Source organism: Gopherus flavomarginatus, chromosome 3, assembly GCF_025201925.1.
Source record: "Gopherus flavomarginatus isolate rGopFla2 chromosome 3, rGopFla2.mat.asm, whole genome shotgun sequence".
Lineage (NCBI taxonomy): Eukaryota > Metazoa > Chordata > Testudines > Testudinidae > Gopherus > Gopherus flavomarginatus.
In genome coordinates, this window is record NC_066619.1 from 154,840,280 (window position 1) to 154,862,748 (window position 22,469).

The 22,469-nt window shown below is 45.5% G+C and overlaps 1 protein-coding gene across 3 annotated transcripts in view; it reads right to left on the reverse strand.

Annotated features, from left to right (window-relative positions):
- Positions 1–21,224, reverse strand: part of SCARB2 (scavenger receptor class B member 2) — a 35,710-nt gene extending 14,486 nt beyond the window's left edge. For all 3 annotated transcript variants that reach the window (XM_050945163.1, XM_050945164.1, XM_050945166.1), the window contains exons 1-6: positions 20,998–21,224; positions 16,310–16,467; positions 12,466–12,613; positions 5,306–5,494; positions 4,450–4,541; positions 952–1,071 (exon numbers count right to left, since the gene is read on the reverse strand). In XM_050945163.1, the coding sequence (XP_050801120.1) occupies positions 952–1,071; positions 4,450–4,541; positions 5,306–5,494; positions 12,466–12,613; positions 16,310–16,467; positions 20,998–21,114 (824 nt within the window). In that variant the 5' untranslated portion in view covers positions 21,115–21,224. The remainder of the gene's footprint in view (positions 1–951; positions 1,072–4,449; positions 4,542–5,305; positions 5,495–12,465; positions 12,614–16,309; positions 16,468–20,997) is intronic.
- Positions 21,225–22,469: the final 1,245 nt, after the last annotated feature.

A 22,469-nucleotide genomic window follows, 5' to 3' on the forward strand; every position in this document is an offset into this window, starting at 1 on the left:
TGTATAGCCTTCAAAGTGGCATGTGTATGCCCATTTGGATTTACGGTAAGCTACAGACCTAATCCAAAGCTCACTCAAATCAGCAGAAGCCCTTCCACTAACTTCAATGCACTTTGGATCAGGTCCTATACACCTTGTTGTGGTGCTGCATGACCCTTTTATTAAAAAAATGGAGCTCTGGGGCACAGATGCCTGGCCTCAGAAGGGTTTCTCAAGTGGTCACGATTATCTTTTCAGCCATACGATTTTCAGTGCTGCAGCAGCTGTTTTTGTGCCACAGATCTCACAAACCACAAAAGCAACAATGAAAAGAATGGATGGGGGGAGACAGTACCAGCAGGCCCCAAAGAGGGCAATTCTTGAACCCCCAACATTGCCTGGATTCATCTAATGGGGGTTATTTTCCTGATTTAAAAAGAAAGTCATGTCAATTTTGTTTTCAAATGGCAGAGAAACCTAGGAGGAAGGAGGCTACTAGGTAGGATGGCAAGAGAAAAGTCCCAGGCTTTCCATATCCCATTACTTGTGTATGTGTGCATGTGCTGAATGGTGGAAGTGATGTCACAGAATGATGCATTCTGGAATGTCTTTAGCAAACGAGGAAGTGCAAGAGGATTTCACAGAGGGAAAGAGAAGTTTCAAATAAGGTCTGTTTAGCATGCTTGTGCTGTCTCCTCTCATCCTGCTGAGTGAGGGAATTCAGCAGATATTTCAGGATGTAACTCAAATTTTCATTTTACTTTTATCACAAATAGTTCATTTTTAAACTAGATGTGACTTGGATTTTAGGGCTAATTCACTCCTACTTGTTAGAGTGAATTAATAAAGGACAAATGTATTTAAGGAATAGAGCTTGTAAAACATAACACTAGGGGAAAAGATTTCATCTGAAATCTCAGAAGGATCCAGGTGAACAGTTTGATACGTTACGTTTGGAATTCCTCTCCTTACCTGCAGAAATCAGAAGAAAAGACATAAATTGTTTCATCTGTGCTTATCAATGGGTGGAAAGCACTTCCATCTGTCCCATTAATCATATTACATGACTCTGTGGTCCACCAGTTCAGTGACCTGCAGTAAAAGAATCAGAGAGAGGGAATGAAAGAGTCAAAGAATTATTGAGCAAATGGTGAGTTAATTACTGCTTGGTTGGCGTGGGAAGGACTGGGAGGGCCTGACTCTCATTCACTCTGAAAATATGTCTACACTGCAGTCAGAAGTATGATTATAGCTGGGTAACAGTATCCGCACGTGCTCCGATTGAGCTAACATGGCTATAGCAGTTAAGACACGGTGGCACAGGCTTCAGTGCGGGCTAGGAATGCAAGTACACACCCAGGTTTCTGGGCGGACATGTAAAACCCATACTGGGGTCTATGCCATTATGGCTTCACTGCAATTTTTAGCTGCACTAGCTAGATTAATGCTAGTGTAGTTATGTCTACCTGCGCTGTGATCAGACCTCGGATTGCAGTGCAGACCTACTCATAGCGCAACAGCTCTGGCAGTGTATACGGGGCTTAAAATGCACATAAATTACACTTAAATCCCCTTTACGTTGGGGCTTTAGTGTAACTGAGAATCTGGTTCTGAGTATATTGCCCAAGCAAAAAGTTGCTGGCAAACATTTTAATTAACAGCTCAGTGTTTTGGGTTATTCACTTTGGGCTTGTTTATGAGCCAGACCACATGTCAAGCAAGCGTGCAGGAACCCCCTTCTGCTTCTATACAGGCGTTGGGATGGTGCTGAATTGGTGTGGCCGTAATGAATGAATGGTGAGAGAACATGGCTTGACATGACTGAACTGTGAAAGAGGATTCTGGGAGCAGAATCCTTCTCTTAGCATCAGGCAGATGCCAGAGGTGAAACTGCCTGGCTCCATGCTGCCTGTATGATCAATACTGATCTTTAGGTCAGCAAACAAGTCCACTTGAAAGCAAATAACACATGTAGAATATCCTGAGTGGAGCATGAGCTGACCGGGGCATCTCGACCCTGTTGAAGGACATCACACAAGGGGCTGAAGTGAATGATTGATAAGGGAGTGAATGTGGGGTAATGCTCAGTTGGCACCACTCTGCAGTCTCCTCCGAAAGTAATAACCAGGTAAAAATTAGTAACCACACGCCCACTGGGCATGCTTTTAAGACATGTGACCCCTTTGAGGGAAAAGAGTATAAAAATCAAACAAATTAAATTACTGCTGGGTAATTTCTTAATTGACGCTTGAAGAAGCTGCTAGACAGAGTAGCCAAAACTCTGTACCATGGGCTCGAGTAGGACTGTGACCAGAGGGGTTTCCAGGCAGCCAAGGCCTGGCCTTGAGAGAATTCAAGACGAACCAGAGGGCTGAGGAGACCAGACCTGGAGGGAAGAAGTCATCCATAGAATTGGTAACCACCACCTCTGTTTGCCAAGCAGGAACTATGTGAGGCTAGCACAGGGCCTGTTTGTGTACGTTTGTGATGGAGTGGCTCGCTAAGAGGAATGTATCGCTCTTAAAGTATAGTTCTTAATGTCTAACATAGGAGTTATGTGCTTAATGTAACCTTTTACCGCTTGTGTAATCCCTTCTCAAACAAACTGCACTGTATGCAACATAATTACTGTGGACCTTTTTCACTGGTATGACAGTAATCTGCTCCACTGAGAGACATTAAAGATCCATTCAGGGGTAGTAGCCCCTTGGTGCCAACAACAGGCTCTCCAGACCTTGGGTCCGGACGCAGAGGAGTAGACAAGGCTACTTGCTGGGAACATGGGGTGGAGCCTCTAAGGCAAGGCTCAGACCATTCCCCACTACCTGCTACCCAGAGTAGCTGACCAGCTGCAGGGTGTGGGGAGCTATCCCAGGAGCAAGGAAGTAGGGGATGACTGTGACTCATCAGAGATATAACATCTCCTGGGTGGGGCAGTTTTATGCACCACCCCTTGCTCACTACTGTATCTAAAGTCACAATCTACCCCTTTGTGTGAAAGACACCAGAAAACAGCAACTAACAAGAAAATGTAATGGAGGGAAACAGCAAATGGAAGCAGGATCCAAGCATATTCACTCCAAATAAAAATAAATGTCATTTTTACTATAGAAATCTGCAAGAGTACATGGATGGGTGCTGACTAGCAGGAAACACTTGGAGCGAATCTCCAGCTTGAATGCATTAACACAAGCTCCACCACCCTTTTTATTAATATTTATTGTATACTTAATAAAATCAAAGGGAAAACTAAGCAGTAGCCCACAATACTGCTAAATACTCAGTGAATATGATGTAGCAGATTATTGGCAATAGTTTTAAAGTTCAAGCTGATTCTATAAAATCTGTACGCAGAGAAATACGTCAGTTTCTATATGGAGTTTGTAGTTATAGTTCCCAACTTTTCAGCAGAGCTTTGATATCAAGTCAAGTCAAAAAGACCAAAAGGATCACAAACTAAACCCATGCATGTCAGCCAAGTAATAAAGCCCTTGGGGTGCGGGTGAACCCCACCTGCAGTTGACCTGGCCTAGCTACATCACAGTCAAAACTATAGAGCCTTGTCTCCAGTAGGATTTTAAATCAACTGCACCAATGTACAAAAAGACGATTTTGCACAGTGAAGACATAACCCAAGATGATCTGTGTAACTAACCCCTGCTACAACTCTAGTGACGATGAGGCAGTTGCAGTTTTAACTATATACCTTGGCCATCTAATCCTGGTTAAAACTACAACTGCCCCCTCTTTACTAGGACTGTAACATGGGCCAGCTGAACACAGGACAGGTTAACACGTTTAAAAACTCACCTTTCTCCCAGGGAAGACCAGAGCCCAGACAGAATGGACTTGGTCTAGCTGTTAAACTCTCCTTTCATGACAGAAACAGCCCTGTTTGCTAGAAGTTACACTCACTAAAACCGTACTGACTCCAACATCCACCCCTCCCACTTCTGGCTGCCCAGCGTGCGGGTTTGCTTGTGCAGGCAGCAATCAAAATCCCGGGGTTTCTCCTGACCAACTGCAAGTTGTGGGAGTGTCTCTCTCTCCCCATCTATCCACCTAGGTACTTATACTGCCTCCATCCCTGTAGCATCTGAAATGATAGCAGCAATGACCTCTCTCAAAGAGGGTGCAATGTGTCTGTGCGGGGGTATGGCCACACCGCAGCCCCCTTTCTGCACCAGCTGGTGGCCTGAGGGCAATGGTGGAGGGAGTGAATGCAGCACCCATGTAAAGGGTATAGTAGTTGTGTTGCTCCCCCAGCACCCTCCAGGTGCATTCTGCTTGCCTCTGTCCTCTGCAGGACAAGGCTAACTTCCTGTGAGCTGTGAGATTTGAGATGTGCAGAGAGCCTGTCACTAAACTGGCTTCTTTGTAAAAATATTAGAAATGAAAGACGCTGTCTCTGCTGACTGAAAGGTCTCAAAGGAAGTGTGAAGTTTCACACTGTCCGATTCGACAACTTACTCTTCTCCTCTCCACTCCACAATCTTCGAGAAGTTCAGGTAGTTCATTTTCCCACTGAGAACAACATATTCACCGTCATCTGTTCCATTCATCTAGAAACACAGAAAAGTTCATCTGCACAGTGCTGGGCCACTCACTCCCTAGGGCAGCTGGCTGATGCACTAGAACAGGGTAGTAGGTGTCTACTGTTGGGCTACTCTGTTACCATGCGCTGGACTCTGCTGGGGGCTGCAAGCTAATTGTTGACAGAGAGGGACGGTCAACCAAAGTATTCCAGATGATTTCAAGGAGAGAGATGAGGTATCCAAGATATCTATGGCCCAAGCCATAAAGAACTTTAGAGACTGAATCAACACTCGGAACTGCAACCAGAAACAAACTGGCAGTCAGTACAGTCTCTCTAGGGCCCAGATATTTGTATGCTCCCACAATGAAATGCTACTAAGTAAGTGGGCAGACACATTCTATCTCAGCTGAATTTTCCCAGTGGTTTTCAAGGCTAGTCCCACAAACGACATTATAGGGGACTAAAGCATGAGCAACAGTGGTACGGTCCACATCTGAATAAGGAAACTCTGCAACCTCCTAACCAAGCATGGGTGGGAAAAAAAGCATATGTGGCTCTGCTCAGGGACTCTGAATCTGAGTGGTAAAAGGCAGATGTCGTCCTCCAACTGAAGAGGCAGCTATCCCCACTGTCATATCTCCAGTTGTTTCCCCACAACCTCCCCATAATGCTTGCGTGTGACCCTGACATACCCTTTACAACTGGCCTAGCAATTACAGGCTCAACTTTGCGTCAATGACATGCTATTAATTTAAAGCTCTGGAAAGCAAGACATCGTAGACAAGTTACCTTATTAAATAAGCCAAACTCTGAATCAATCTCAGGATGAAACACATGAAGGGCTGACAAAAATTTGTCCTTGTAGCCCCACAGTAATTCATGGACAGTGTGTGTCATAAACAAGTTTTCTTGGTATAACATTAGGAGAATCTCTGTGGGTAGCCGAAGAGAAGTTGATTTGGTCCATTCCATTGCAGTCTGATACGAGAGAGGAATAAAGGACAAGTTAATACAGTATTAAAATAAAATGTACTTACACACACAATATCAGAACAATGTATAGGCATGAAGCATATTTTCAACCTTATGACTGAATGATAACAGGTAATTTACTGGTCACTGGGATTCTTTTGATATGTTCTTATCGATATCTACTTTCACAGGCCCCAATTCAGCAAAACATTTAAGCCCTTGCTTAAATCCATCCCTATTCAGTAAAGCACACAAGTTTCATTCCATTACGCTAAGCATATCCTTAAGAATGTATATCAAGTTAAATGTGTGTAAGTGACCTGCTGAATCGATATTGGCCAGAATGATTGAATTTTAGTTTCAAGATGATGTGGCTCCAAGGCATTAAACCAAAGTACATGCAAAAATGCTTTGCTAAATGGAGGTGGTTTGCTGAAGCACAGTAGCCTATTGACCTCAGAAGTGTTTGAAATTTAGTTTTAAAAAAGAGGTGGCTCAGAGTTGTGAAACCAAATGCGGATTAAATTCTATAAAAGGCAGCCACTCCTCCAAAACGCATGGACTGGCTGCATCACCTACTAAGTGAAGACAGTACATGCTGAACAGAATGGAGTTTATTTTTCCTGTAACTTTTGGTACATTGCACTTTCTACAGCTCAATATAAGAAGTGAAGTTAAACAGATAGTTAAAAGTCAAGTTTCTTATGTGAAAAAAGAGCAAAACTGACATAAGAACAGGTTGGTACAAATCATAGAACTGGTACAAATCATAGAACTGGAAGAGACCTCGAGAGGTTATCTAGTCCAGACCCCGGCACTCCTGGCAGGACTAATGATTACTTATGGCATCGAAATCATGCTATCAACAACAGAATGGAAACATGACTGTTACTAGCAAGTTTCTAGCCTGATTTCCCATACAGTTGCGGGCAGGGCAGGGCAGGATTCTTTTCAGGGAATCGTGTTAGTCAAACAGTGCAAGAAACTACTTCCCTAGGTAGTCCACAATAGAGTTTTTGTAGCATCGCCCTCAAAAAAGAAACCTTAGTTTTGTCCAGGTCAGGGAAACTGTGCTTGCAAGAGCTGCATTCAAATGCGCTAACATGAATGACCCCTGTGTGGACCGCGGTGGCTAGAGTTAGGCTTGGCAGAATTTGATTTTTATTTTATCATTTTGACAGGTAATATCAGCGGTTATTTTCAAGCATTTTCTTCAATTTTTATCAATTTAAATTTTCACAGTTGTGGGAATTTACGAGCGTGATCAGACAACAATTACTGAACGACAGCTGACACTGAGATTCAAGAAGTTAAAGCTTTATAACTGCTAAAACACAAACTGGCAACATCGCCTGTCAAAATGTACAATGTAAATATCCTTAAATCAAACTCCAATACGTTCTTACGCAGTATTTTTCTTACTTTGCCTAGCTGTACATTTTGATGATCATCAATGGAAATAGTTTTCGTTGGGGTAACAAGGTGGCTTGCCCCACGATTTGGAGAGCCTGGGACTAAGCCAACCCTGATTACGGAACGAGTCCCACTGAGGGGAATAAGGCAATTCCCTATAAACTACAAGGGAAACCCAAAGAGCTGTCACTATGTCAGTAGACACGGCAGGGAAAAAAGGCTCCTGCAGGATCATGACACCAGGGAACTTGGAGGGTAAAGCCCAGTGTGCAGGAGGCTACAGGTGAGGGAGCAGGAAACCCTAATTCTGTTTGGGACTGGAAGGCAGAGCCCCAGTGAGAGAGAGCTAGGAGATCAGACTGGGGGTTTGTCTACATCAGAAAGTTGCAGCGCTGGTGAGGGAGTTACAGCGCTGCAACTTAGGAGGTGTACACATCTGCAGGGCACCACCAGCGCTGCAACTCCCTGTTTGCAGCGCTGGCCGTACTCCCGTTTTGTCTCGGGTGTAGAGGATCCAGCGCTGGTGATCCAGCGCTGGTAATCAAATATAGACACTTACCAGCGCTTTTCTTGACCTCCGTGGAATAAGCAGGTATCCCAGCATACCTGAGGAAGCCTCTGGTAATCAAGCTGGTCTCCTTCCCCGGTTTGCTCTCGCGTTCCCCGAACCCCGAGCAAGCAGGTCTCCTTCCCTGAGGTTTGCTGGGTGGTTCCGGGAACGCGAGAGCAAACCGGGAAAGGAGACCAGCTTTGCCGCGGTTTGCTCTCGCGTTCCCCGAACAAGCAGGTCTCCTTCCCTGAGGTTTGCTGGGTGGTTCCGGGAACGCGAGAGCAAACCGGGAAAGGAGACCAGCTTCGCCGCGGTTTGCTCTCGCGTTCCCCGAACCCCGAGCAAGCAGGTCTCCTTCCCTGCGGTTTGCAGGGTGGTTCCGGGAAACGCGAGAGCAAACCGCGGCGAAGCTGGTCTCCTTTCCCGGTTTGCTCTCGCGTTCCCGGAACCACCCAGCAAACCTCAGGGAAGGAGACCTGCTTGTTCGGGGAACGCGAGAGCAAACCGCGGCGAAGCTGGTCTCCTTTCCCGGGTTTGCTCTCGCGTTCCCCGAACCACCCAGCAAACCGCAGGGAAGGAGACCTGCTTGTTCGGGGGTTCGGGGAACGAGAGAGCAAACCAGGAAAGGAGACCAGCTTCGCCGCAGTTTGCTCTCGCGTTCCCCGAACCTCCCTTGAAGCCGCCCAACAGCGCTGCAGTGTGGCCACATCTAACACCACTTGCAGCGCTGGTTGCTGTAAGTGTGGCCACTCTGCAGCGCTGGCCCTATACAGCTGTACTAATACAGCTGTAACAACCAGCGCTGCAAAATTTTAGATGTAGACATGGCCTAGGCCAGAAGAGCCCTCAGGGGTGAGAGAAAATGCCAGAGCTAAGTATGGACTTCTTCTTTGTGTTGTTGGTATGCGCTTTAGTTTGGGACTCTGGGTTGTTGTGAACTAGTTCTAGTATTAAGCTAGCCCCAGGCAGAGGTACTCTTAACCACAGAAAGCCACTGTGAGTTCTTAAAGGGCATATCTAGATCAGGGGTGGGCAAACTACGGCCCAGGGGCCGCATCCAGCCCTCCAGACATTTTAATCTGGCTCTCGAGCCCCAGCTGGGGAGAGAGATCCAGGGCTTGCCCCACTCCGCGCAGCTCCCAGAAGCAGCGGCATGTCCCCTCTCCGGCTCCTATGCATAGGGGCAGCCAGGGGGCTCTGCACACTGCCCCCGCAACTCCCACTGGCTGGGAACCACAGCCAATGGGAGTTGTAGGGGTGACGCCTGTGGACACGGCAGCATGCAGAGCCACCTGGCCAAGCCTCTGCTCCTTGAGGTAAGCACCGCTTGGAGCCTGCACCCCGACTCCTCCCGCGCCCCAACCCCCTACTCCAGCCCTGATCCCCCCATGAACCCTTGTGTAGTTGGCAAATAATGCTATGCCACTGACTAGCCAGTAGCTCAGATATTCAGTGCTGGCCATCAGATAGCCAGCTTCTAAACAAAAGCTTCTGGGCTGGTCAACACCAAAAAGTTATGTCAACCCAGCTACGTCGCTCATGAATGTGAAAAATCCACACCCCTGAGAGATGTAGTTAAGCCAGCCTAACCCCCGGTGTAGACATTTCTAGGTTGATAAAAGAATCCTTCTGTGGACCTAGCTACCACCTCTCAGGGAAGTGAATTAACTATAGCAATGGGAGAACCCCTCCTGTCACTGTAATGAGGGTCTACACTGAAGCTCTGCAGCAGTACGTTTTACACTGATGTATCAGTGTCTTCAAATGATCATTAATAGGACCCTACCAATTTCACGGCAGTGAAAAACGCATCATGGACCGTGAAATAAGCCCTTCCCTATGAAATATGGTGTCACCTTGTTCCGAGGAGCACCCCAGCAAAGGGGGCTCCCAGCTCCAGCTGGGCTGGGGAGGGACAGGACTTGTCCATCCCCTGCACAGCTGCTCAGGGGAAAAGGGAGATCAGACCTCATCCCTAACTCCAGGAACCTCCTGAGGCTGCAAGAAGTTCTGCAGCTGCTGACTTCAGAATCCAGCTCTGAAGGCAGCGCAGAAGTGAGGGTGGTAATCCCATGACCCCCCTACAACTGGTTTGCGAACTGCCCACAATCCCCTTTTGGGTCAGGACCCCCACGGCTACCACACTATGAAATTTCAGATTTAAATATCTGAAAATGTGAAATTTACCAATTTTCCAATCCTATGGCCGTGAAATTGACCATAATGGACCCTGAATTTGGTAGGACCCTAATCATTGAGCATCCAACTCCACCACAACAAAACTGCTGCCTGAGTTTCTGCTGCTAGCAGTCACCCAAGTCCCCTGCCCTGTATTGTGAATTAGTGTCAAACCTAATGAAGTTACATTCTGGCATATGAGCTGAAAGTCCAACTGCTAATGCAAATTAACTCACCTGAGAGTTGTTGGTTTTTTAGTTTTTTAGAGAAATTATCAGCTTCTACACAAAATAATTGATTTTTACATAAAAAACAAGGAGAAAACTTCAAAACTCTAAAATCTTATTTTTAACAATAACTTTTTTTTAATGCCAAACCCTCACCCATGGAATTTGCTTTTACCCAGCTTCTTACCTGCAAACTGAACCACAAATAAAAACAAGTGACTGAGTTACAAGAGATTATTAGTATGGTTGAGTCTAAAAGTGCAATTTTTAGATTGCATGCCACCCCGTTAAATCTACTGCAGGTGGGTCAGGGAGATAGCACCCTTTGTCTCGAGTAGCTGACATTGAAAAAATGCTTGATTTTGCAGTCCTTACTCATGCAAAACTACTATTGAGGTCAATAGGAATTTTTGCCTGTGTATGCACTCTAGGACTGCACAAAATAGGGATTGGATAGCAGACTCACGCAGTATGAATTGTTTTAGAGCCGACCCCAAAGATCTGTTATGGCTGGTTTCAGCTAAGAGAAGCTGGCCATGACATTGTTTCATTAACATTGTTGTCACGCGTTAAATGTTCAGGTGCCTACCCTGCAACTGAGCACCCCCTTACGTGCACACTGAGCAGTTCTAGGTGTGCAACTCAGCCTCATCTTCTTCAGAACGTAGCCCATCAGGTTAAAGATTGAAACAAGCCTTTGAATATGGCTCTGCACACAGCCACAAGATGGAGCTGGTGCCCGATCAAGCTGGGAGCCACAACTTCTCATTTGTTGTTTGCAGGGTTGTTGTACCCGTGATGGTCCCAGGATATTAGAGACAAGGTGGGTGAAGTAATATCTCTTATTGGATTGACTTCTGCTGGTGAGAGAGACAAGCTTTCGAGCTTAGGTGCGGTCTGCACTAGGAAATTAGGTCGGTATAACTACATCGCTCAGGGATGTGAAAAATCCACACCCCTGAGCACTGCAGTTACACCAACCTAATCCTTGGTGTAGACAGCGCTAGGTCTACAGAAGTTGATCCAATAAAAGATATTCCTTCACTTACCTTGTCTCTCTAATGTCCTGGGACTAACATGGCTACAACAACACTGCACAGAACAAATTATAAGTCGTGGCTCTTTGCAGAGCCATATTCTGTCTCTAGAGGTTTGTTTCCATCTTTAACCTGGTGGGGATTTTCCAGGCTGCACAGCTCCGTATCTTACACTGTGATACCCCAGCAAGCCAGACTGCCTAACGGGCCAGGACCTGCGCTTTGCTTTCTCTCCAAGGGTTATGACCAGAACTGCAAGTTACCACACAGCTTCTTCTAAGCAAGCACATTTATTCTTAAGGTAAAATCATTACAGAGAAAACACATTAAAACCGTAAAAGAACCTACACGCATGCTAAAAAGCCTAGCAGAGGTTACCCCCAATCCAACCTAGGGCTCTGGTCAAAACCCACCACTGGGCTTTCCCCGCGATTACAAGTTCATCTGTCTTAGATCCAGAACAACAACTGAGACTGGGCCAATCAGCCACTTATTTATGCAGCTTGGGCATTTGATTTTGGCCTTCTGTAACAGGCAATCAGCACACAATGACCCTCTACTCAGGGCATAGCTTCAAAAGGCTGTGGTTTTGCATAACTGGAGAAGAGGATTTGCATTAACCTCTTCCTATGGATTCCCCAGGAAATCCACTTAACATATATTGTCTGAAAAGTCCATACTTCTCTAGCTCATTTTCAGTAGTCTCTGGTATTCCCAGGTCTTGCATCTGTCACATCTCCTCCTTAGAGAGGTAACTTATATACAATCCCGGCCCACATTTATACATAAACATAATAAAATAAGGTCTTTCAAAGATATTACAGGAAATTGTCCTATCTGTCACAGTGACAAGAAACAATATTCTTGTAACACATAACCTTTAGTCAAAAAATCATTAAAATATTAACCACTGTATCTGGCTTTTGCATATTTCTTTAGTATAAGTCCTGCCTGTACGGGTATAGCCAAGAGCTGTCGAACAGAGTCAGACAATGGACCTGATTCTTTGCCCTGCACCTTGTGCAGTCAATTATATCAGTGCAAAGTGGGTGTAAAACACTACCACTGTGATCTGGGATCATTTTACATGTATTTGAACTGGTGGACAGGACTCCACAAAGTGCAGGGCGATGGAGAATCAGGCTCAGTTCCTTTAAGAGTATCTGAGGACTTCTGAGATCAAGTTCCTTTTTTTTTAAATGGGGTAATGCATCCTTCAAAATGAGACAGCAGAGCCTATGAAAGGACTGAGAGTGGTATGGTCCAGTGGTCTGAGCAGAGGGTTGGGATCTAGGAATGCCTGATTTCTAATCTCTGTTCTGACACGGTCTGCCTCAATGGCCTTTTAACCTCTCTGTCGCCAGTTCCCCATTCATTAATGGGGATAATTCTTACCTATCTCAAGAAGTTGTCATACAAAGAAATGAGCTGGAAATTAACAAAACGCTTTGAAGATGAGAAATACCATGCATATAAGTACAAGTTGTAGCCATATGTCAGTAATAGCCACTTGTCAGTAGTATTTCAGCCACCTGTCAGTAATATTCCAGCCATAAATACAACAGAACTCACCACTGCAGGAATATTTACTGTCCGGATCAGATCAACTTCAGGGTCTCCAACAGACTTCTCTGGTTCAAATACATAGGTCTTTGGGTTCACAGAAGAGACTCTGGTGCCATTGTCCAAAATATGAACATTCGCTCTTGGCCTGTACTCTCTGGGAGATAGAAAATTTGACTCTTAAGGAAATTTTCACTGGTACAGATAATATTTATTATGGCTACAGAACTCTTGCTTTAAGTGCATAAAAAGAAAGGGTGGGATTTTCGCAAGCACTCAGCCCTGGTCTAACTCTGCTCTCACTGAAGTCTGGATTCCTTTGGATCCAAAGGAGGAAGAGTTAGGTCAATGCTGAGCACTTCTAAAAATCCTGTTCACCTACCAATGTTCTTAATGCAGTCTAGTGAGTTTACTTTTTTGCTTTATAAATGACAATGGGAAAAAAAGGAAGATTACAGCCCAAGACAACACAAAAAGATTTAAAGGCCCAATCTAAGGTTCTGCACATGAAGTATGGATTGAAAACTATAGTTTTGCCTCTTCACTGTGGGCAAATTCATGCCTCCTGTGCAGAAGGTCAGTGCAAGGTGTATGTTCCGCTTAAGCCTCATCACCCAGATCCAACTGACACCAACAGGGGAGTCTTTCCATTGACTTCAGTGCACTTTAGATCAGGTCCTATGGGCTTATGTGAGACAAGACTGTGGAAAAGGCCTTATGCTGCTCTCTGCACAGGGATCAATTTCACCCTAGGTTCTTGAATATGCCAGGCGAAACACCGGCCCCACTTAAGTCCACTGGATTTTTTCCACTGATTTCAGTGGGGCAGGATTTCACCTCTACAATACTGTTTACCATCCCAAGCAGCAGATGTCCCAGGATTGCTCATAAACAAGCCTAATGCATGAGGTGGAATACTGCCAGCTGATCCGATCAGAATTCCAGTTGTCAATGACTTTGAAAAGTATGCCCCACCCTTTTACAAACATCAGCAGCCACCATTTCACAAACAATATATATGAAGTTCTGCGGCACTGGCTTACCCAATCTCCAAATTAACTGTGCCTAGAACTGTTACAAAACAAAAGCAGGAGAGAGAGATATAAATGTCAGGTTACATGCTTTGCCAGCATTTCTTTATAGCTGTATAAGAATTTGGTTACATCTCATTAACGCCACACCAGCTCCTGAGTTAAAAGGATCATATGTTGCCTTTTACAAGGGTTTCTTCCTGAGCAAACGTGATCAAGGCTGTATTTCATACATTTCAACTCCCATGTTCTATGCCAACTGCTCAAGAATCTTCGGAAAGACAAGGTGGGTGAGGTAATATCTTTTATTGGACCAACATCTGTTGGTGAGAGAGAGAAGCTTTCCAGCTTACACAGAGCTCTTGTTCAGGTCAAGAAGAGCTCTGTATAAGCTCACCTCTCTCACCAATAGAAGTTGTTCCAATAAAAGATATGACCTCACCCACTTTGTCTCTCCAATATCCTGGGAGCAACACAGGTACAACAACAGTGCATACAAGAATCTTCAGAGCATTCTAACCTACACACATGAACATACAGCTATATTTGTATTTAATTTTTTTTTCCCCCTCAAGAAAATGGTTCAACCTCTAAGCTGTTTAGAGAGATGCTTATGTTCCATGGAAAATATTCCAGTTAGAAACCAGCCATTCCCCCTGTCCCAAATGTTTATAAATGACAGATCCACCACACTTCAGCATCCTCAGTATTTGGGAACATTTTGAATTGGCAACACTTCCCATTTGACTTGGCAACAGACTATCATGGAAGCCAGGACTTGAATTGGAGGAGAGGGGTTAGAAGCAGCTCCCAATTTCTATGTCATAATCAGTCTGAGAAATCTCCCACTTCTAAAAGGCTTGGAGGAGAAAATAAAACTCACCCCTCAGGGTTCCAAGGGTTGAGTCTCAAAGATTAAAGAGGAAAATCGTCAATATGGCAAAACCAGACAAAATTAAAGAGCATTTCCGAGCCCAGCAAGTTTGGACAGATGAGCAGGCTGCGCTTTACAATAAATTACTCCTTTGATCTCCAGCCCGTAAAACCAGTAAATACGGTTTCAGGTGACTAGAGAGACATTCACTAATACTATTTTTGGCTCTAGCTAGATCTGAATTTTGCAGCTTATGCCCATCTCTGCAATTACAACAGCCCTATTGAATGTCCCTGTGTTTACTGGGTTTACAGCCTATGAATCAAACACATGATTTGTTTAAAGCTATGTCATCTATCCAGCATGCTAAGTTTATAAATAGCCCTTCAGTACTGTCCAATCTTGTTTATGTCAGTCACAACACTGCTCTCCCCCTGCCCAATTTCAGAGCATGTCCACTATCAAGGCAGCCTGCACTGCCCCTGCCCGCCCCCCCCCCAAAAAAAAAAAAAACAACACACACACAAGTGCAGGTTTAGTTTTAAGCATGATTTAAGCACTTATGTGTTTAAAGATAAGCATGCACTTCTGTGCTTTGCTGGCTTGTGGCCCGAGCAAGGAGCTTGATATTTCTCCTCCGTCCCAGTGGGAAGCAGCCTACAATGGCCCCCACGTGACACAGCCCTAGAAATGCCAATCAATCTGCTGGAAAATAGAACTTCGGCTTCCGGTGTTTCTGTATCAGATAGACCCTATCCTGTACAGGCAAGTCAGAGAGTGAATCATAGACCTTTGAAATGTGCAGCCTGGCTCACTCACGTCATACCCAAGTAACTGAGACTGAACCTGCACCACACAGCCCCGCCTCCTGCACACTGACTGCAAAATGACATGTCATGAGAGAGTTCTTGCCAGGGGATCTATACACCAGCCATTCACGCTGTGTTTCTCCACATGCATACGCCTGATCCACCAGCTACAGCACCATTCCTGATTCTCCGTCTTCCATCCCAACTGACTCTGGGGCCAGTGGGCCGTGGCAAAGACTGAATTCTCGCAGGATCCTTTCCCCAGTCAGCAGGTTTCCACCCAGTTCTACCTGCTGGCTTTCTGGCTTGTGCAGCCTCGTAAATTTGTGGGGGGAAGGGAATCACAGCCTGAGAAGCATGACAGGAAGGTGGCACCCAGGGATGTGTCATGGGTGCCAGAAGGCGGGGGACTCTGTGTCACTTCACATAGGGCCCTACAAAAACTAGAGCCCTGTTTATCTGTCTGACACACAGGAGAGTGCCTCTGATTAGTTGTAAGTGCCACACTCTGCCAGAACACTTCACATGGAGATGCTGCAGCAGTGGTTCCCAGTGGCATGGGTGTTGCATGAGCAAAGCTTCCAATGCACTGGGATGGGAGCCAGAAGGGCTGGAGGGAGACTATGTGGAAGGAACCAGATTAGCCACCGTGACGAAATAAGGAAGGAGGAGAGGCAAAGACTGCAGGAGGGGAAAGGAAGATGAGAGAATAGCAGGAGAGGCAGTAAGAGAACGAGGATGCTGAGTTTGGAAGAAGAAAGGCAGAGGGAGAGAAATAACATGGGTAGGAAAGGTGTGTGCAAAGACCAATCCGGCTGTGAAACATTAACAAACAGGCCCTCCCTTCAATTCTCGAGCATCCCTTCAAACACTAGGGGCCTGATTTCCTTTCACTCAATGGTCCCCAAACTGTGGGACAGAGGAACGTTCAGGGGGGCACGGAGGAGACCGGAACAGACCCCACAGGGGGCAGAAGGAAAGCACCAAGCAGCCCCACTAGAATGCCCTGCCTCCCTTGAGTAAACTCTCCAGCACATAACATATCAACAGGGTTGGTTTTTTTGCCAAGAAGCCTGTCACGGTTGCCCCGACCCTCCCAAGTTTTATTTTTGCAAATACAGTAAGTGATATAGACTTACCTGTAGGTGTACGGCCCTATTTCTTCCACAAAAGGGGTCTCTCCATTGACCACTTCTAGAGGATTGACCACGTTAAAAAAGTAGAACTGCATGTAGACTGGTGGAGGAGGGTCTTCCCAGAGGTCAAAGGTTTCTGTGCCATTCTTTAGTACTGTTCCCTACACAATAAAAAAAAGAAATCACATGGTTGCTGGGCATTCTGTGAAGATTCGCTATAGGAGAGAGATGAGACGGACTCGTGAGTTGCCCTTGGACTGAAGCTGATGAGGCCCTGCAAATACTTCTCTGTGGGCTTAACTTTAAGCATGAGTAGCCCCACTGAAATCAAACATGTGCATTAGCCTTCGCAAGGCAGGGGCCTAGAGCTGCAGAAATTCTCATTCTATTTCCCTCAAATGTTTGTGTCTTAAATTCCCTGGCACGTAGACTTACCAGCCAGAGCACAATGAACTATGTCCATGCCAGCCAATACTGGCTAATGAGGTCCAGCAATGCCTGTGCCTCAGTGAGAGAACAGCTTCGCCCCCTCCATTTGGTTTTATTTGGGGCACAGAAATCTTTTAAATTATTACTGAAATAAAGGACCTTATTGTCCTCACATAGTCAGTCCTTCTTGAATACTACATTGGGTCAGATTCTGACACCCTTACTCATAATGAATTATCATTTAGGCCTGGATCCTCAAAGGTATTCAGACACCTACATAACTTTGAGGATCTGGGCCTTACTCCACAGGTGGTTTCTTCCAGCTTAGATGCTACTAAACCAGAGTCAGGGTATCAGAATCTGTCCCTGTATTAATTCTGGGTGAAATGCACTCCTCCATACTTCTTAACCCCTTAGGCATTTCTCAGCCCCTCTGAAAATCAAGGCCTTAGACTGTAAATTCCTTGTTGCATTACCTTCAGTAAGATCAGGACTGGGACCATCATGCTTAAGCGGGGCATAGAGTGTTGCACAGAGGTGAATGTAACCATCTGTATACATATAAATACAACTCCGAATTTACATAAACTGAGGGAGGTTTGTCTTTGACTGTCATCTTATTACAAGTCAGATATAGTTATACAGTAATGACACACTTTAAGCTTTATCCTGTCATAAATGATCAGGTATAACCTGACAGGATCCCTCCAGTATGCACCCTGGGGTCCTGGGTTCTCTAATTCATAGAAATTGGGAGCAGTAGGCGGGGGAGCAGGAGCAGGAACAGAAACAGCTAGCTGCACTGGGGTTTTTCAAACCCTTTGTTTTTAGTTTTCTAACTGGAACAATTTCTGAAGACTGCTTTGCACTTGTGAAAATAGGGACAAAGGATTAAGGGCCTTTAACAGGCTGGCAGTGTTTACATGGAACCTTCCCCTCCCACCCCAGAGATGTTGATCCTGCCAGGGAATGCTAAATTCAATGGGTTCTGCTGACTCACCGAAGCAAGTGGATTTCTATCCTCTGTGAATATAGAGGAGATGGGAGCTGACATCTGGAGATGGAGGACGTAGAGTCTGTGGCAAACAGCCCTGAGGCAGGCATCCTACTAGTGCTCAGACTAGGAGAGAAGCTGAGCTTTGTCTTATTGTTAATTTCTTTGCTAATAAACCGAACTCCGGCAAAGGGGTGAAGTTTTGACTCAGCTGCGTGTGAAATTTGTTTTAGGCATGAGCACTTAGTCTCAGTCTCCAATCCTGCAAGTTACTGAGGGTCCTCACATTTATGTGGACCAGGACTTAACAGCTGTTTTAGCAAAATCCCTGGCTGGGCCTGGGTTCCTTTCCCACCCCCATTAAAAAGATTTTCCTAACAAAAAATGAGAACACAAATGCACACAGATCCATCTGCTATCAGCTCATCTTGTATTCTATAGAAGTCTATACAAGAATGTCCATAAATCCCTGTTATTGTAGAATCATTTAACTATTGTATTGGCAATTCATCTATAATTGTGGGGTCGGGGTCTGAATGCCACCTTTTTACATTTCCTCTAGAAACATGATATACAAGTCTCATTCCAAACATGCTCATTTTGTTTTGAAAATGACATTACAGCTATGATGCAGCAGTGCTATAAAAAGAGAAACTAAATCAATATTGGAGAAAACGGTTTCAGCTCCACTGAAGTCAATTCAGGGATAATTCTGACTCACTATATTAAACCGTTTAAGAAAAAACACAGAGAAAACCATATCTCCAATGCTACATTACCAGGAGGCAGAAGAGGGGGAAATAATCTGCAACTAAATGGATCACATCTCCAGCCGCTCCTTTTATTTTTCTGGGAAAACACATTAAATATTGTAAACACAAGCTCAAAAGCAGAAAGGCCTGAAGAACTGCCAACTACTGGTTGGTGCTTATAGGATCTTAATTTCATTAACACAATTTGTTTCTCGGACGCATTCTGGGTATCCCAGCCTCAGTTTCTGTTTCCTTTCCACTTACATTTTTATTTTTGAGTGGTTAGATTGATAGAATGAGCTTGGGATGGCTGTAATATTTCGGAGTGGGAAAGCAAGCTGGCCCAAATCCTCAAAGTGTTTGGCCACCTAACTCCCACTGATATCTAAGACAAAGGATTAAGGCCCTGTAACAGGCTGGCAGTGTTTGCATGGAACACCCCTACACTGAGAGATGTTGGTCTTGCAAAGGAATGCTACATTAAATGGGTTCTGCTGATTCATCAAAGCGACTGGATTTCTATTCTCTGTGGATAGAGAGGAGGTGGAAGTGGACATCTAGAGTGGAGGATGTAGAGTCTGTGGCAAACAGCCCTGAGATAGGATATCTGGCCCATCAAATTATGTAACACACCACTTCATAACCATAGTAATACACAGGAGTTACAGAGTGCTTTTCATAAAAGGATTTCAAATTATGTATTCTGAATAAGCCACATGTATTACAGAAAAATTATTTTAGAAATGTTTTGTGGAGTTATTTTTTAATTCCATGGGGACACCCCGTATTTCTGACATCCTGTTTCCTGTAGGTCCTGATGTCTTAGGCCCTGATTCTGCAACTCATTCCATGCAGGTGGACTCCTGCACCCATGCAGAGCCCCACTGATCCTTCCTTACAATTCATGCTAGTGGATTAAATATTAATTGTTTCCCCACAAGCACGCCAAAGAGCCTAAGAAGTTGTAACACCTGGGAATAGTTATGTTCCCCTCCTGCAAGGTTTCGTTCTGATTTTTCAAGATGCCCACACTCCTTTATGCTAGGAGACGATGGCCTGGTCTACACACAAAGTTGCACTGTTTTTGTGTGATTCTTATACCAGTGCAACTTTGCATGTGAACTCTCCTACATCAGTTTCAACCTGTCTTATACCCATTTAGTTTGCACTGGTAAATTTTCAGGGTCAAGCTAAACTCAGAGAATCCGTTTTAAAAAGAGTGAAGAGAGTTCTCACCCACAAGGAGCACAGGCTTAACTAAACTAATTTAAGTTAAACCAGTGCAGCTTCTGTGTTTAGACAAGTCCTTTGTCAACACCACTAACAACAGTACCCTGCAGTGCTTGGCAGCCTGGGCTGAGCTTCAGAAGATCTGGTTTCTAATCCCTGCTCTGCCACTGCTATATGGACATGGCCAAATCATTTAATCTTTCTGCACCTCAGCCTCCCCATCTGAAAAGTGGGGATGAGGACACCTATCCTGCTTTGTGATCTAGAATTGAATAGCACTGTATTATAACCAAATATTATTAATGATTAGCACGAAGAGTGTGCACTTACTGTTAGGGCTGATATCAGTAAATAATGATTCCTACTATAACCATTTTTTAAAAGTAACCATTAATGTTAATCAAATTGACCCATCTTGACTCCAGACTAGAAACTCTGGACAACAACCATTCAGAAACAAAGGGCAGATAGGAGGGGAGAAAAAAAATTATACTAAACAACACCCAGGAATTAATTTTAAGTGTTTTTTAACACTGATAATCACATGTTATTATTAGGTTTAAAAATACTGAATATTTTTTAATGATTTGCCTTGGCGATCCTAGCCTGACCACAAATAAAGCATTGATCTATACAAAAGTCAGGAAAAGTTGAGAGAAATTTATCAGCAAACATGAAGAGAGAATTATTCAAGATAAATGTCACTAGGACCGTATAAGTTGAACTGTAAGACAGCAGAAACTTAAAGCTTTATATGCTTTTCACCACTTACTTACTGCTGCTTTGGAGGATGTCCCTTAATTACAGTCATTACAGCTTCTTACATCTGATTACATTTTACACTATTTTAAAATCACACATCTCACATATTTAGGCTTCCCGGGCGAGAGGGAGGCTTATTAACACAGAGTGTTGTGGTTTTTTTTAAGGCAGCCCTTGCAGTCTCAAAGGATTTTCTGCTGTATTTCAACAGGACATTTAAAATCAGCCGGATTTAAAATACATTTATTCTGAGCTTTCTCATTGCAGCCCAGGGACAAGCTCCCCAGATCTCACCCAGAGCCTGATTTCATGGCACTGCTCCCCACCCTACCTGGACTCCAGTGATGCTCTGCCTAGGATTACCCAGGCCTCGAGGGAAGCCGCCAAGCTCCATCCCCCGCCTCTCCCCTGGCGAGATGTAGAGCCAGCAAAGGCCGCCTGCGTCTTGCGAAGGAGACTGGCCCCGGCTGCGCTTGCAGCGAAGTCTCCCCCGGCCCTGCCTGGCTCGGGCGGGGGGCTCTCACCTCTTTCACTTGCAGGTCCACCGCTCTCTGGAGGACGTGGGCCACCAGCAGGGAGACGCTGGCGACGAGCAGGGTCACGGAGAGGATCCCCACCGCGGAGAGGCAGCACTTCCTCATGGCGGCCGCGCGCACACACACACAGAGCCCGCACTGCTGCTGGGGAGCCGGAGAGGAGCCTGCCCCAGCCGCTCTCCGCCTACGCCAGCGCGCGGGCGGCCTGAGGCGGTGCTGCTCGGCCGGGCACCGAGGCGCCGCCCGCCGGGGGAGCGCGGCGCTGCTGCGGCTGCCCGGGGAGGGCTGCTGCGGGTTTCGGTTTCCTGGGCAATCGAGCGGGGCGGGGGCGAGAGCGCAGGGCAGCGCAGCCAGGCCCTAGTCCCGCCCGCCAGCTAGGGGGATGAGACAGCAAGTGTGGAAACCCAGGACAGGAGCGTGTGCGGGGAATAGGCGCCTGTATAATTAAAAGCCCCAAATATCAGGACTGTCCCTGTAAACTCGGGACAGCTGGTCACCCTGTGCCCAGCCTTCTCTGCCGCATTGTCCCACTAGGGTGACCAGATGTCCCAATTTTATAGGGACAGTCCCGATTTTGGGGACTTTTTTTTAAATATAGACACCTATTACCCCCCATCCCCCTGTCCTGATTGTTCACACTTGCTGTTTGGCTCCCTTATGTCTAAGTCTGTGAGACATAGACATAAGAATGACCAGATAGCACCTGTGACAAAATGGGACAGGTGGTGGGGGATAATAGGGGCCTATATAAGAAAAAGGCCCCAAAAATGGGACTGTCCCATTAAAAACCGGACATCTGGTCATCCTAAATGCCCAGTTTGGAAGAGTCTTGCCTCTCCCTCTGAAGCAGCTGGGGCTGGCCCCCGGATGAGCTGGATTTCTGATCTGGACCAGGCTGGCCATTCCCATCTGTTTTTCTGCGGGTTGTATTTATATAGTGATCAGCTCTTTGCATCTGTGGGTTCACGTATTGAGACTGCTTTTTCTAGTGCTGGGAGAGCCAATTTGGCAGGGTGAGATAGTTTGAGGGAGTAACAGCAACAGAACATGAAATACAATCAAATGGAAGAGACAAAAATGCACTGGAATGGCTCTGGGCAGGGGGGATCTCTCTGAAGATTTGTTTTCATTTGACTTACTTGGGACTGAGTGAGTCTGACAGTGTCAGTACAGTACTCACACAGAGCACAGGTGGGACATGAAGAGCTTGAGAACTGTAAGCTATTCCACGGAGGTGGTCCACATTACACAGTTAGGACGGCTTAACTACATCACTAAGGGCTGTGCAAAATGTCATTCCCTATGTGATATAATTAAGCTGATCTAACCCCTGGTCTAGACACCTCTTGAACAGAAGAATTATTTCCTTGACCTAGCTACCGCCTCTTGGAGAGGTAGATTTACTATAATGAGAGAACCCCTTCTGATCCTGTAGGAAGTATCTACGCTATAGCTATGCC